General features: G+C 45.1%; 1 protein-coding gene across 1 annotated transcript in view; it reads left to right on the top strand.

Annotated features, from left to right (window-relative positions):
- The window catches only part of LOC140426035 (vitellogenin-like), a 122,336-nt gene that overhangs the window by 106,430 nt on the left and 3,619 nt on the right, over positions 1-12,287 (top strand). Inside the window, exons 27-33 of the mRNA XM_072510334.1 lie at positions 1,054-1,196; positions 1,285-1,414; positions 1,529-1,658; positions 3,705-3,897; positions 6,517-6,608; positions 9,888-9,982; positions 10,074-10,224. Of these exons, the coding sequence (XP_072366435.1) occupies positions 1,054-1,196; positions 1,285-1,414; positions 1,529-1,658; positions 3,705-3,897; positions 6,517-6,608; positions 9,888-9,982; positions 10,074-10,224 (934 nt within the window). The remainder of the gene's footprint in view (positions 1-1,053; positions 1,197-1,284; positions 1,415-1,528; positions 1,659-3,704; positions 3,898-6,516; positions 6,609-9,887; positions 9,983-10,073; positions 10,225-12,287) is intronic.

Here is a 12,287-nt window from a genome sequence, read left to right as displayed (position 1 = left end):
TGCGTGGGTTTCCTCCGGTGCTCCAGTTTCCTCCCACAGTCCAAAGATGTGCAGGTTAGGTGGATTGGCCATTCTAAATTGCCCTTAGTGTCAAAAGAGGTTAGATGGGGTTATTGGGTTATGGGGATAGGGTGGAAGTGAGGGCTTAAGTGGGTCGGTGCAGACTCGATCAGCCGAATGGCCTCCTTCTTCACTGTATGTTCCATGGATCTATGTATTACAAAGATCAATGTAGTACCATGAATAGCCACTAGAGGGAGCTGCAGATGCAACTATATAAAGCAGTGATGCGAGACCTTAGGGGAGGGTGTGAGGGTATATGGACAATAAGGGAATAGTGTAGGTGAGCTTTAGAGTGGTTTCAGAGGTCGGCGCATCATCGAGAGCCGAAGGGCCTGTACTGCGCTGTAATGTTCTATGTTCTATGTATGAGACAGCTAGTGAAAGTCATCAGAGCAGTTAGTGCGAGAAGGTCAGATTATAGTTATACCAGTTAGTGTAGTTAGATGTTATTGTTCAATTCTGTATTCTAAAAGGACTAAGTGTCGAAACCCAGTTTAGTAGTGTAAATAAAATCATAGCTTTGTTCGAGAACACTACACAAATCATCCTAGGTAAGCGACACAAAGAACACCACAGACACAAGGTCTATAAGATTATGAGGGGCATGGATAGATTGGATGGGCAGGCACTCTTTCCCAGGGTGGAGGGGACAGTCACCAGGGGCATAGGTTCAAGGTCCATGGGGCAAAGTTTAGAGGAGATGTGCGAGGCAGATTCTTTACACAGAGGGCGGGGAGTGTCTGGAAAACGTTGCCAGGGGAGGTTGTGGAAGCAGATACATTAACGGCGTTCAAAAGACATCTCGACAAACACATGGATAGGACGTGTATAGAGGGATACGGCACTAGGAGGTGCTGAGGGTTTTGGCCAAGGTTGGTATCATGACCGGTACAGGCTTGGAGGGCCGAAGGGCCTGTTCCTGTGCTGTATTGTTCTTTGTTCTTTATGCCATACTGAGTATGAAAAACTGTATCTTTTAAAATATCCTAGATAATGTACAGATGGGGTGAAAACTGCCAGACGTATAAGATGTCTTTTAAAGCATCGATGGGACATCTCGCAAATCACCCAGCTTTGAAAATTCGAACTAGGTGGTCGGAAATTCCTCGTGCGATGATAACCGGCGGAAGGATGTAAGCATTTTTTTTAATGTAATCGCCCTATTCCGCTCTTTTCCATGTACACAATCTACAATACTGAGTCAATGTTCTTTTTAACTAGGATAGGATCTGGAGCTGCTTATTTGTTAGGATTTTCCAGTAGCTTTGAAGGTAACCCTTATCAGCAGATAACGCAGCTGATAGCACTAACATCACCCCGGACCATTGATACAATTGTTAAACTACCCAGGGTATGGATGTCTTTATCTACTTTCACTTAACCATCCTCCAGCTCAAATGTTCTTATCATGAGAGCTGAGATTTCTTTACTTGTATAACGGAGAATCTTATTGTTTCGGTACCAGTTTACTATCTATTATCAAGGCTTCGAGCTCCCTTTGCCAGTTCGCGTCCAAACAATGGCTCCAATCATACGGAAACGCGGATTCAAAGGCATCACTGAAGTTGCACGTCTGCTTCTGACCATCAACCAGCGTAATTATTACTTCTACCTCTTCTCTGGGAAATGTTCTTTTTGTGATTTCACCGGATAGTCTGTTCAGTGTGTAGGAAAAGCATTGGGAGCCTGATGTTCAGTTCAATGAGACATTAAACCAGGAGGAGAAGGTGCTTGTGCATCTACAAAAAGGATGTAGAAGCACTGGAGAAGGTATAATAAAAGATTTACACAGATTACTAGAGTTACATCACACTTGGGAGTACCATGCACAGTTCTGGTCACTATATTCACAAAGGATATAGAAACACTGCTGCAATAAAAGGTTAACAAGGATATGCCAAACTGAGGAGTTGTGACTATCAGGAAAGATTAAGTAGGCTTGAAAATAGAATGCTGAGGGGTGACCTGATTAGAGGTCTTTATAATTGTGATGGGCAGTGGCGCAGTGGTAGCCCTGCAGCCTCACGTCGCTGAGGTCCCAGGTTCGATCCCGGCTTTGGGTCATTATCCGTGTGGGGTTTGCACATTCTCCCCGTGTCTGCGTGGGTTTCGCCCCCACAACCCAAAGATGTGCAGGGTAGGTGGATTGGCCACGCCCAATTGCCCCTTGTTTGGAAAAATGAATTGGGTACTCTAAAAGAAAAAAAAGAAAAATAATTGTGATGGGAACTCCATCCACCATTTTAAACATTCATTCTCTCCATCGTTAATGCACATTGGTAACCGTGTGTACCAGCTACAATGTCTACTGCAGAAATTCACCAAGGCTCGTTCGACAGCACCTTCTAAACCTGCAACCTCGACCACCTAGAAGAACAAGGGCAGCCGATACATGGAGGTTCCCCTCTAAGTCACAGTAATAAAACCAGAAAATGCTGGAAGAACTCAGTAGGTCTGACAGCATCCGTGGAGAAAGAAACCAAGTTCATGGGGGTGATTTTGAGTCCGTGTTGAGCCATCAATGTAAACAGTGACACTGGCCCAAAGTCCCACGGGAAAGTTGATTCTCGCCAGTGAGATCTCGTTTCCCAATTTTCCACGGCCTTCGCCCATGAAGTAACGATGGGATGGGTGGGAGCCTCATTTAAATATAGTTGAATGAATCTGCATATCATTAAATAGTCAATCTGCTACATGACCCCCCCTCCCCTCATGGAATGTTGAAACTGCTTTGCGAAGACGGGAAACGGTCTGCGGAGGCGTCGAGGTAAGTATTGCCCCCAGTGGGAGAGGGACATGCCTGACATTGCCCCCCGACACAACCCGGCACCGCCAGATTGGTACTGCGAAACTGGCAGTGCCAGTCTAAGCCAGTGGGAATACTCTGGGTGGGCCATCTGCATCGCCCAATTTGGGGTGGGAGGGGAAAGTGGCCCATGCCTTTGAAGGGGGGGATTTGGCAGTGAGGAGGGGGGCACCTGACAGTGAGAGGGGGGGGAGGCACCGGTGAAACTGCTGAGGTGGTTGTTGGTTGTGGGGGTGGGAGACTCTGAGACAATTGTGCCATGGGAAAGCGGGCTCCATCAGGCTCTGACCCGCCAGACTGACTGACGGCATAAACCACATCATTCCCCCCCCCCCCCCACCCCCCCACACACCCCCACCCACACCCCAACTCCGATTTTGTTATTGTCAGAGTTGTTCAAGGTTTGGTATGAAAACTCGGCTGTACATCTGGAGAGATACACGTCCGTTTTCAGTCAGAGCCTGACCCACCCTTCGTTTCAAGTCTGCATTACTCTTCTACAGATTTGAAGATATATTCTGTTTCTTCACTGTCTCTAGATCAAGGTCCTGGAACTGGCTGCCTATCAGCACCGTGAGCGTGCCTACCTTTCACAGAGGTTTAGGAGTGCACAGCCTCACCTCAACAAAGGTCATTGGAAAAGAACAACCAATGTTGGCCTTATCAGCAAAGCCCACATCCTCAATCCCAAACCGGATAACAATGCTAAATATTGGCACAGATTGTGGATGATGTGTGTTCACTAAGAAAGAGGTTAATGGAATGGTAGAATATACCAGGAAAGTAGAGGTAAAATTTTCTGGAGACCAACGTTTCCATCATTTATTTTCTGCAGGGGAATGTATTGCTGAGAGTGAGCGAGTTGTTACATTCGATAGCAATGAACTGAAATATAAAATTGTTAATGATTGCCACTACGTCCTCACCAAAGATTGCTCACCAACTCCAAAGTTTGTTCTACTGATGCGACGTGCGAAGGATCAGCTGAGAAAGAGGGCAATCAAGCTGCTGATATCAGTGCCCAATATGTAAGTAGCCATCACAATTAATCATCACCTTAAGCAGGGATTAAATATTAATGTCCTTAATGTATAAATTAATTGTGGTATAGATTCACAGAATCAGACCTATTACACTCAGAAAGAGGCCATCGAACTCCCTCTTGAATGCCCCACATATCGTACAAGATGTAGAATATATACTACAATTTATATTTACATATATAATATATAGGAAGTGGGATGGGAAAGAGGTTGAATGCAGTATATAGGAAGTTAGGATGTTTTCAAAGCCTGGCAGTAAAATCTAATGGGGTTGATGTGACTGTGGGTATTTTTGATTCTGTGAAATGTCATTTACCTTAATATAATCCAAAGAGAAGATTGTACAGTAGCACAGTGGTTAGCACTGTTCATTCCCAGCGCCAGGTTCCCGGGTTTGATTCCTGCTTGGGTCACTGTCTGTGCGGAGTCTGCACGCTCTCCCCGTGTCTGCGTGGGTTTCCTCCGGGTGCTCCGGTTTCCTCCCACAAATCCCGAAAGACTGTTAGGTGAATTGGACATTCTGAATTCTCCCTCAGTGTACCCGAACAGGTGCTGGAGTGTGGCGACTAGGGGATTTTCACAGAAACTTCATTGCAGTGCTAATGCAAGCCTACGTGTGACAATAATAAAGATTATTAATTACATGGTCCATATATGTGTTCAGTAGAGATTGTTCATGGTCTATGCATCATCATTCTCATCAAAGGTTTTTTAAATTTAAAGTTAATTTCTGTTGCTGGCAAGGGCTATTTTGTAGTAAGTTTTACATTCATACTTTTTCCAGGAAAAATGTAAAAACACAATAAATGATTGAAAGACCAGAGTAAAATAAGGTATTCGTCATTAGAGTAGGGTCGTTAGATTAGTTCTCAGCGCAAAGTTTAACCATCACTAGAATTCATTCATTGTGCGATTTGAGATATGCCAATGGTCTATTCTTAAATCTTACATCTTAATTTAGTTGTTTTTAGTTGCATGTGATTGGTGTAGTTTGTGCATGGTCCATGTATGTGACCAGTGCAGATTGTCCACGGTCATGTATGTCATTAGTATGGATTTTACATGGCCCTGTGTTTGCGATTGATATCAGGACAGGAACTCACTAAAATTAACATAAACAAAATATCAACAATGAAGAAAATAATGGCGCTTAGAACAACAAACCCTCGGCCAGATGTTTTCCATCCCAATATTTGAAAGAAGTGAGAACAATGTGGATGTCACAACTATAATCATACAAAGTTCCCTTGATTCATTTATTGTTCTTCAGATTAGAAAATTGTGCACGCCACTCCATTATTTAAGGAAGGTTAGAGAATGAAACCAGGGAATTATAGACCAATTAACCTGATATCTACTGTCGGAAAATTACTGGAGTCTATGATTAAGGTTACAGTGAACACCTTGAATATTTCAGCTAATCCGAGAGATTCAGCATGAATCGATAAAGGGGTTGAATTTTTTTGAAGAGGCGAGTGAAGTAGTAGACAAGGAAATGTGTAAGAAGGTTAGTTGTATGGATTTCCAGAAGATTCCAGGAGAACTAGGAATGAACTAGAAGCAGCCCTTAGTATAATTTTCCAAAGTCTGATGGAAAGGAGAACTTTCAACGGAAAGGGCAGCCTTTCTGAACAATTCTGAGTGTGCTGATAGTAAACTGGAAAATTATTCAAGATCTCGGCACAACATCGAGGTCCGAAGGGCCTGTTCTGTGCTGTACTGTTCTATGTCCTATGTTCTACACACATGACCCATGTATATGATCTATACAGGGTGGCATGGGTCGCACAGTGGTTAGCACTGTTGCCTCACAGCGCCAGGGTCCCAGGTCTGATTCCCAGCTTGGGTCACTGTCTGTGCAGAGTCTGCACAATCTCCCTGTGACTGCGTGGGTTTCCTCCGGGCACTCTGGCTTCCTCCCACAAGTCCCGAAAGACATGCTGTTAGGTGAATTGGACATTCTGAATTCTCCCTCGGTGTACCCGAACAGGCGCCGGAGTGTGGCGACTAGGGGATTTTCACAATAACTTCATTGCAGTGTTAATGTAAATCTACTTGTGACACTAATAAAAATTATTATTAAAAAAAGGTCATACGTGGATTCATTGAATGGGCCTTGTGTTTTTAATTCCTTGTTGAAATGTGGGTACACCAGCCAATGAACAGCATTTTATTTCTCATCCCTAGTTGGATTGGCTTTAACCTTTGAAGCCTGTTTGGTGAAGGTGAGTTGTTTAAAACAACTGGGTGGCTTAATCAACCATCTTAGCAGCTGGTTAAAGATTCAACCACATTGTTGTAGGACTGGAGTCACATATAGACCCAGATTGGGTGAGAAGGCAGGATTCCTTCTGTAAACTGCTGTGGTGAGTCAGTGTGAATTATACAGCAATCCACCAATCGGTTTCACTGATATCAACTTCCGATTTTTAAAATGGAGTTCTCCAACTTCTGTTGTGCAATTTGATGTGACATTCATTGTACTGTTCAACCATGCCTCTAGTTTACTCATCCAGTAACATAGCCAATATCTACTTTGGTTTTGCTCTTTCCTTACTAATTGTGCTGTGGTATTCCAATCAAATTTCTGTTTATCTTTCCCAGCGTAATTGAAGCATATCCTACAACAGATGGAATAAAACTCTTGGTGGATAACGTTGAAACCACTCTGAGTAAACAAGGAAATGTTATCCAAAGTGAGTAACTCTTTTGTAAATGGATTAAATCATGCACTTCCAAAAAGTATCAATGCAGAATATGTAGCTAAGATGTACTGCTCACCCACAAATTAACACCAATTAAATAATTTGATTATTACTGAAGAGGGCGATAAGTTGCTGAAGCTTTTCACCGTTCATTCATCGGGACAAGAATACCAAATTTCAAACAATCACGACAATTTATGCTACAGGAGAAAAGAGTGCTGATTGGTTGGCAAGTTGACTCTATTTGGCCAAAGTGTTGCCATGGAGAAAGCAACAAAGAACTATAGATTCCGCAAGACTCTGTCTTTTAAAAAAGGCAAAATAAGGTTTGAACGTATTCCTTTGTTTATGGAGGATCTAACCCTGTATATGAATGTATGCTGCTAATAACAAGTATAAAATGAGCCACATTACGAGTTCTACTGATTATCTTAGATTTGCTGTTAGGTTAGCCAGTAGCGCACTCAGGATTGTACATCAAGTGCTGCCCAATCACAGAAAATCACTTACAAATTATGAGAATAGCAATTTTGGCCAAAATGTGGAAGTCATTACAACAAGGAGTAGATGTGGAGAATAATGCAGATGCATTTAAAGGGAAGCTGGGTAAAGACATGAGGAAGAATAGAATAGTAGGATATGCTGATGGGGTACAATAAAGAGGAATGGGAGGAGGCTGATACACAGCATAAATGGCAGTACAAACCAATTGGGTCAATTAGTCTGATTCTGTGCTGTAATATTAGGCAATCTTTTTACATTCCCTTTTAATGAATGGGTTTAACATTTGTGTAATTCTCGGAAAATTCACTTTAGATATTCTGGCAGCGATCTGCCGGCCACGTCGCACCCCTGTTTAGGCGAATGGCGTCGCGACGTGGCAGGTAGATGCTCGGAGAGACTCTTCCAGGATCTACCCGGCACGCCAAGCCTCGTGAGACCTAACGGGATCACGCAAGACATCACGATCTGGATTCCACCCACTGTGGGCGGGATCCATTTTTGACAAAATGTGCATATTAGAGTGAGTAGCTAGTCTCACTCTAATATACAGCTCACCTTATCTACCCAAGTTGTTGGGATCTAACTACTTCGCCTCGGAGACCTTAGGCGAGCGCCGTTCAGTACTGGTCCCAGGCTGGCATTGTGCGGGGATTGGGCCCAAGGGTGCCCTGCCCATGTGTGGGGGGAGGATCTCAAGGACCTACTTGTATGTGAGCTGGGCCTTTGGGCGACATGGCACTCTGTTGCAATTCGGTTAGATCGCGCCCTCTATTTCCAAAATTCATAAAAATGCCTCATTTTGTTGGCTGCATAAGAGAATAGTCATCAGTCAACTACTGAAAGGTTTACTGAATAATTTTTTCCCCTTTAATTCAATACATTGTGCAATGAGAATAAGTGGCTGGCAAAGGTTTCATTGAGCAACATACTAAGCTACTCTATGCAAAACGCACATTTGAAGTTGCAGGAATACTAGGTCATTGGGACATTTCAATCCCTGATGCCTTCTCCACCATTCAATTAAATCATAGTTGATCTATATCTAAACTCCATTTATCTACCTTGTTCCATAACCACCATTAATACTCTAATAATAAGTATTCCACACAAATCTATCGATCTGAATTTTGAAAATTTCAATTCACTCCCAGCCTTGACAAATCTTTGGGGGCAGGAGTTGTAATTTACTATAGGCCTTTATGTGAAGAAGCGTCCCTTGTACAACGAGCTCCCATTTAAAATTATGTCCTCATTTACAGGACTCCTGCATCGAAGCAATTTTACCCCCCTTCCTTTAAGTCTTTTATTTATATTAAATACCTCAATGAGACAATCATATTTTGGAATTTGTAACACCTGTTTAAATAACTAAACGTCGCAACATCTGCAGCAAAGTTTTCCGTTTCAAACCAAATTTTTCCGTTGATGAACTTCCTTCAACTCAATCCCAAATTAAGGAATCTTGTTTTCTAATGATCGAGTTATTGAAAGTATGATGAATGTAAAAGATTGTCATATTTTATTTTATATTTTTTGCAGTAAAAACCTGGGTTAGATGCATACAGGACTCCTAGAGCTATGATTAAGCAATGAAGTAATCATTGATTTGCAGGTGAAGTGTTCTGCTAATAGATCTTGAGAACCATTTAGTTGTTTACAGATAGCTAAATAATGGAATATTGTTTACGTTTGAAGGATCCACATGGTGTAGATAATTTAACAGGGGTATTGTGTTTGGTCCTGGCGAAACAAATCAAGGGGCATCTTGTAAGAATATACAACAGAATGCTTTATGCTTTGGGTACAGGTGATATGGTTAATGGGAGGAGCCAGATTTGTCTGAAAAGACAATTGGTCCTGGAACACTCATCTGGACAGAGGTGTTTCAGTTTGTTCCTGAAAGGTTCTCTCAAAGGATTCTGCACAGAAAAAAAGCAAGTAGAAACCTGGGCCAGGATTCTCCCCTACCCGGCGGGGCGGGGGGTCCCGGCGGGATGGAGTGGCGGGAACCACTCCGGCGTCGGGCCGCCCCAAAGGCGCGGATTTCTCCGCACCTTTAGGGGCCAAGCCCTCACCTTGAGGGGCTAGGCCTGCGCCGGAGTGGTTGGCGGGCCGCCGGCTGGTGGGAAAGGCCTTTGGCGCCACGCCTGCCAGGGCCGAATGGTCTCCGCCGGCCAGCAGAAGTTCGCGCATGCACGGGAGCGTCAGCGGCGGGGGGTCGGAGAATCCAGCCCCTGGTGTTAACTTTATTCATTAGTGGCATTTGAAATATATTGGTTTGCTTAATTGGAATATGGTGGCAGGTTTAGGAAGTAAGTTAAGGTTTCTCTTTTCGTAACAGTTAACTGTACAGCCTGTCCTTTGTTGCTAAAGTGGTTATTTCTGTGTTTAAATAAAGTTTGTTTTAACATAAAAGATATCTACAGGTCGGTGTTTCCACGCCTGTGGTGGGGTAACATTTCCTCAGTTTTGCAAATTGCAAATAGTTGCGTTCTCATTCGGGATCCTAACAAAATGGAAATGATCTTATTCCGAATATGCTGCAATCTTCCACTGACACAACTTCAGCCTATGAGCTTTTCTCTCCACATGTTACTCGGCGTACATTTCAATCCTCACATTATCCAAATTACAATCCATTCCCAGTAGGGAACTTAAAAGTTCTTTACTTTTGACAAGGTTAATTTAGTAGCAGCGAGTGTTCTATATAAATAGTCAGAAGATCAAAAAGCCTGGTTGAACAAATGGATGTCCAATGTCTTCTAGATCTTGTAACGATCCAACAGAATGGGACTGGAATTACTTTAGAAGCACCCTCAATCAATATTGACCAATTGTCCTTTGACGGAGACAGAATACAGGTACCGCACGCTCATTAACCAATTACTACTTCAAATATTAACTTGGAACTGTAGTTGGTAGACTGATTTTTATTTTTGCCTTTGAGCACAGATTGTACTTGATCAGATGATGAGTAAGACATGTGGTATTTGTGGACATAATAATGGTGAGCGTAAAATGATGAAACCAAATCAAGAGGAAGCCAGAGATGTTGAGGATCTTTTTGAATCATGGACATATCCAGGGCAAACCTGCACAGATGGTAAGAGAATCGCCACTCATTTTCAATCATCCCAATCTCTTCCAGTTCTGCAACCCTCTAAGGTCTCTGTTTTCCTCTAATTCTAACCGCTTCAGCATCCCTAATTCTAATTGCACCCCCATTGGCGGCCGTGACTTCAGCTATCTGGGCCCCAAATTCCAGAACTCCCTCCGCAAGCTCTTCACCGCATTTTCTCTTTTTAAAAAAATATTTCTTTATTCTCCTCCTTTTTCACATTTTCTCCCAAATTTACATCAACCAACAATAAACAATAATCAGTAACAAATATGTCAATCCCCATATCAAGAACAACGATCCCATCCTCCCACCAAACCCCAAACATCAGCCCGCATGTTCACATGAACAAATTACAAAAAGGAATCAGGAATCACCCATAGTCACCATTAACACACAGCCCCCCCCCCCAACCCTCCCCCCCACCCCCCCAACTAATGTTCGATGTTGTCCAGTTCTTGAAAGTGCATAATGAATAATGTCCATGAATTGCAGAACCCCTCCGTCCTTCCCCTCAGTTCAAACTTAACCTTCTCAAGAGTCAGGAAGTCCAACAGGTCCCCCCGCCACGCCAGGGCACAGGGTGGAGAGGTTGCTCTCCATCCCATCAGGATCCGCCTTCGGGCGATCAACGAGGCGAAGGCTACAACATCTGCCTCCGCTCCCGTTTCCAACCCTGGCTCGTCCGACACCCCGAATATGGCCTCCCGGGGGCCCGGGTCCAGTTTCATGTGCACCACTTTAGAAATTACCCTAAAAACCTCCTTCCAGTAATCTTCAAAACATATGAACGTGATTAGCGCCCCCCCCCCCCCCCCCCCCGCAACGTTCACACACATCTTCTACCTCCTTCAAAGAATCGGCTCATCCTCGCCCTCGTGAGGTGTGCTCTGTATACTACCTTTCAGCTGTATCAGCCCCAACCTCGCGCACGACGTGGAGGCATTCACTCTCCGGACCACCTCACACCAGAACCCCCTCCTCCATATCCTCTCCCAACTCTTCCTCCCACTTTGCTTTGATCCCTTCCAGTGGTGCCTTCTCCTCTTTCAAAATAGCCCCATAAACCGCCGACACTACCCCCTTCTCCAGTCCCCCTGTCGTCAGCACCTCCTCCAGCAATGTGGATGCCGGCTCCTCCGGGAAGGTCTGTATCTCCTTTCTGGCAAAATCTCGAACCTGCATGTATCTAAACATTTCCCCTGCTCCAGCCCATACTTACCTTCCAGCTCCTTCAATCCTGCAAACCGACCCCTAAGAAACAAATCTTTTTGTGTCTTAATCCTCTTCTCCCATTTCCAAAAATTTCCATCCCACCTCCCTGGCTCAAATCTGTGGTTCCCCCGAATTGGCATTTCCCTTGACCCTGCCCCCAACCCGAAGTGTTGTCGAAACTGCCTCCAAATTCTCAATGAAGCTATTATTACCGGACTCCCTGAGTCTTTCCCCGGGGCTATCGGGAGCGGCGCTGTTGCCAGTGCTTTCAATCCCGACCCCCTGCACAAACTCTCCTCTATTCTGACCCACTGGGAATCAACCCCTCTGACCCAGCTCCTCACCTTCGGTTGCCGAAGTCTCCGGTACCGGATATTCGGCGGGGGCGGGAATCGGGCCGCGCCGGTTGGCGGGCCCCCCCATTGGATTCTCCGGCCCGGATGGGCCGAAGTCCCGCCGATAAATTGCCTGTCCCGCCGGTGTAAATTAGAGTACCTATTTACCAGCGGGACAAGGCGGCGTGGGCGGGCTCCGGGGTCCTGGGGGGGGGCGCGGGACGATCTGACCCCGGGGGGTGTCCCCACGGTGGCCTGGCCCGCGATCGGGGCCCACCGTTCCACGGGCAGGCCTGTGCCGTGGGGGCACTCTTTCCCTTCCGCCTCCGCAACGGTCTCCACCATGGCGGAGGCGGAAGAGACTCACCCCATTGCGCATGCGCGGGAAACTGTCAGCGGCCGCTGACACTCCCGCGCATGCGCCGCCCCGACATGTCATTTCCGCGCCAGCTGGCGGGGCAACAAAGGCCGTTTCCGCCAGCTGGCGGGGCGGAAATC

The sequence above is a fragment of the Scyliorhinus torazame genome, chromosome 7, assembly GCF_047496885.1.
Source record: "Scyliorhinus torazame isolate Kashiwa2021f chromosome 7, sScyTor2.1, whole genome shotgun sequence".
Classification (NCBI taxonomy): Eukaryota; Metazoa; Chordata; class Chondrichthyes; order Carcharhiniformes; family Scyliorhinidae; genus Scyliorhinus; species Scyliorhinus torazame.
This window is presented reverse-complemented; position numbering and strand designations above follow the sequence as displayed.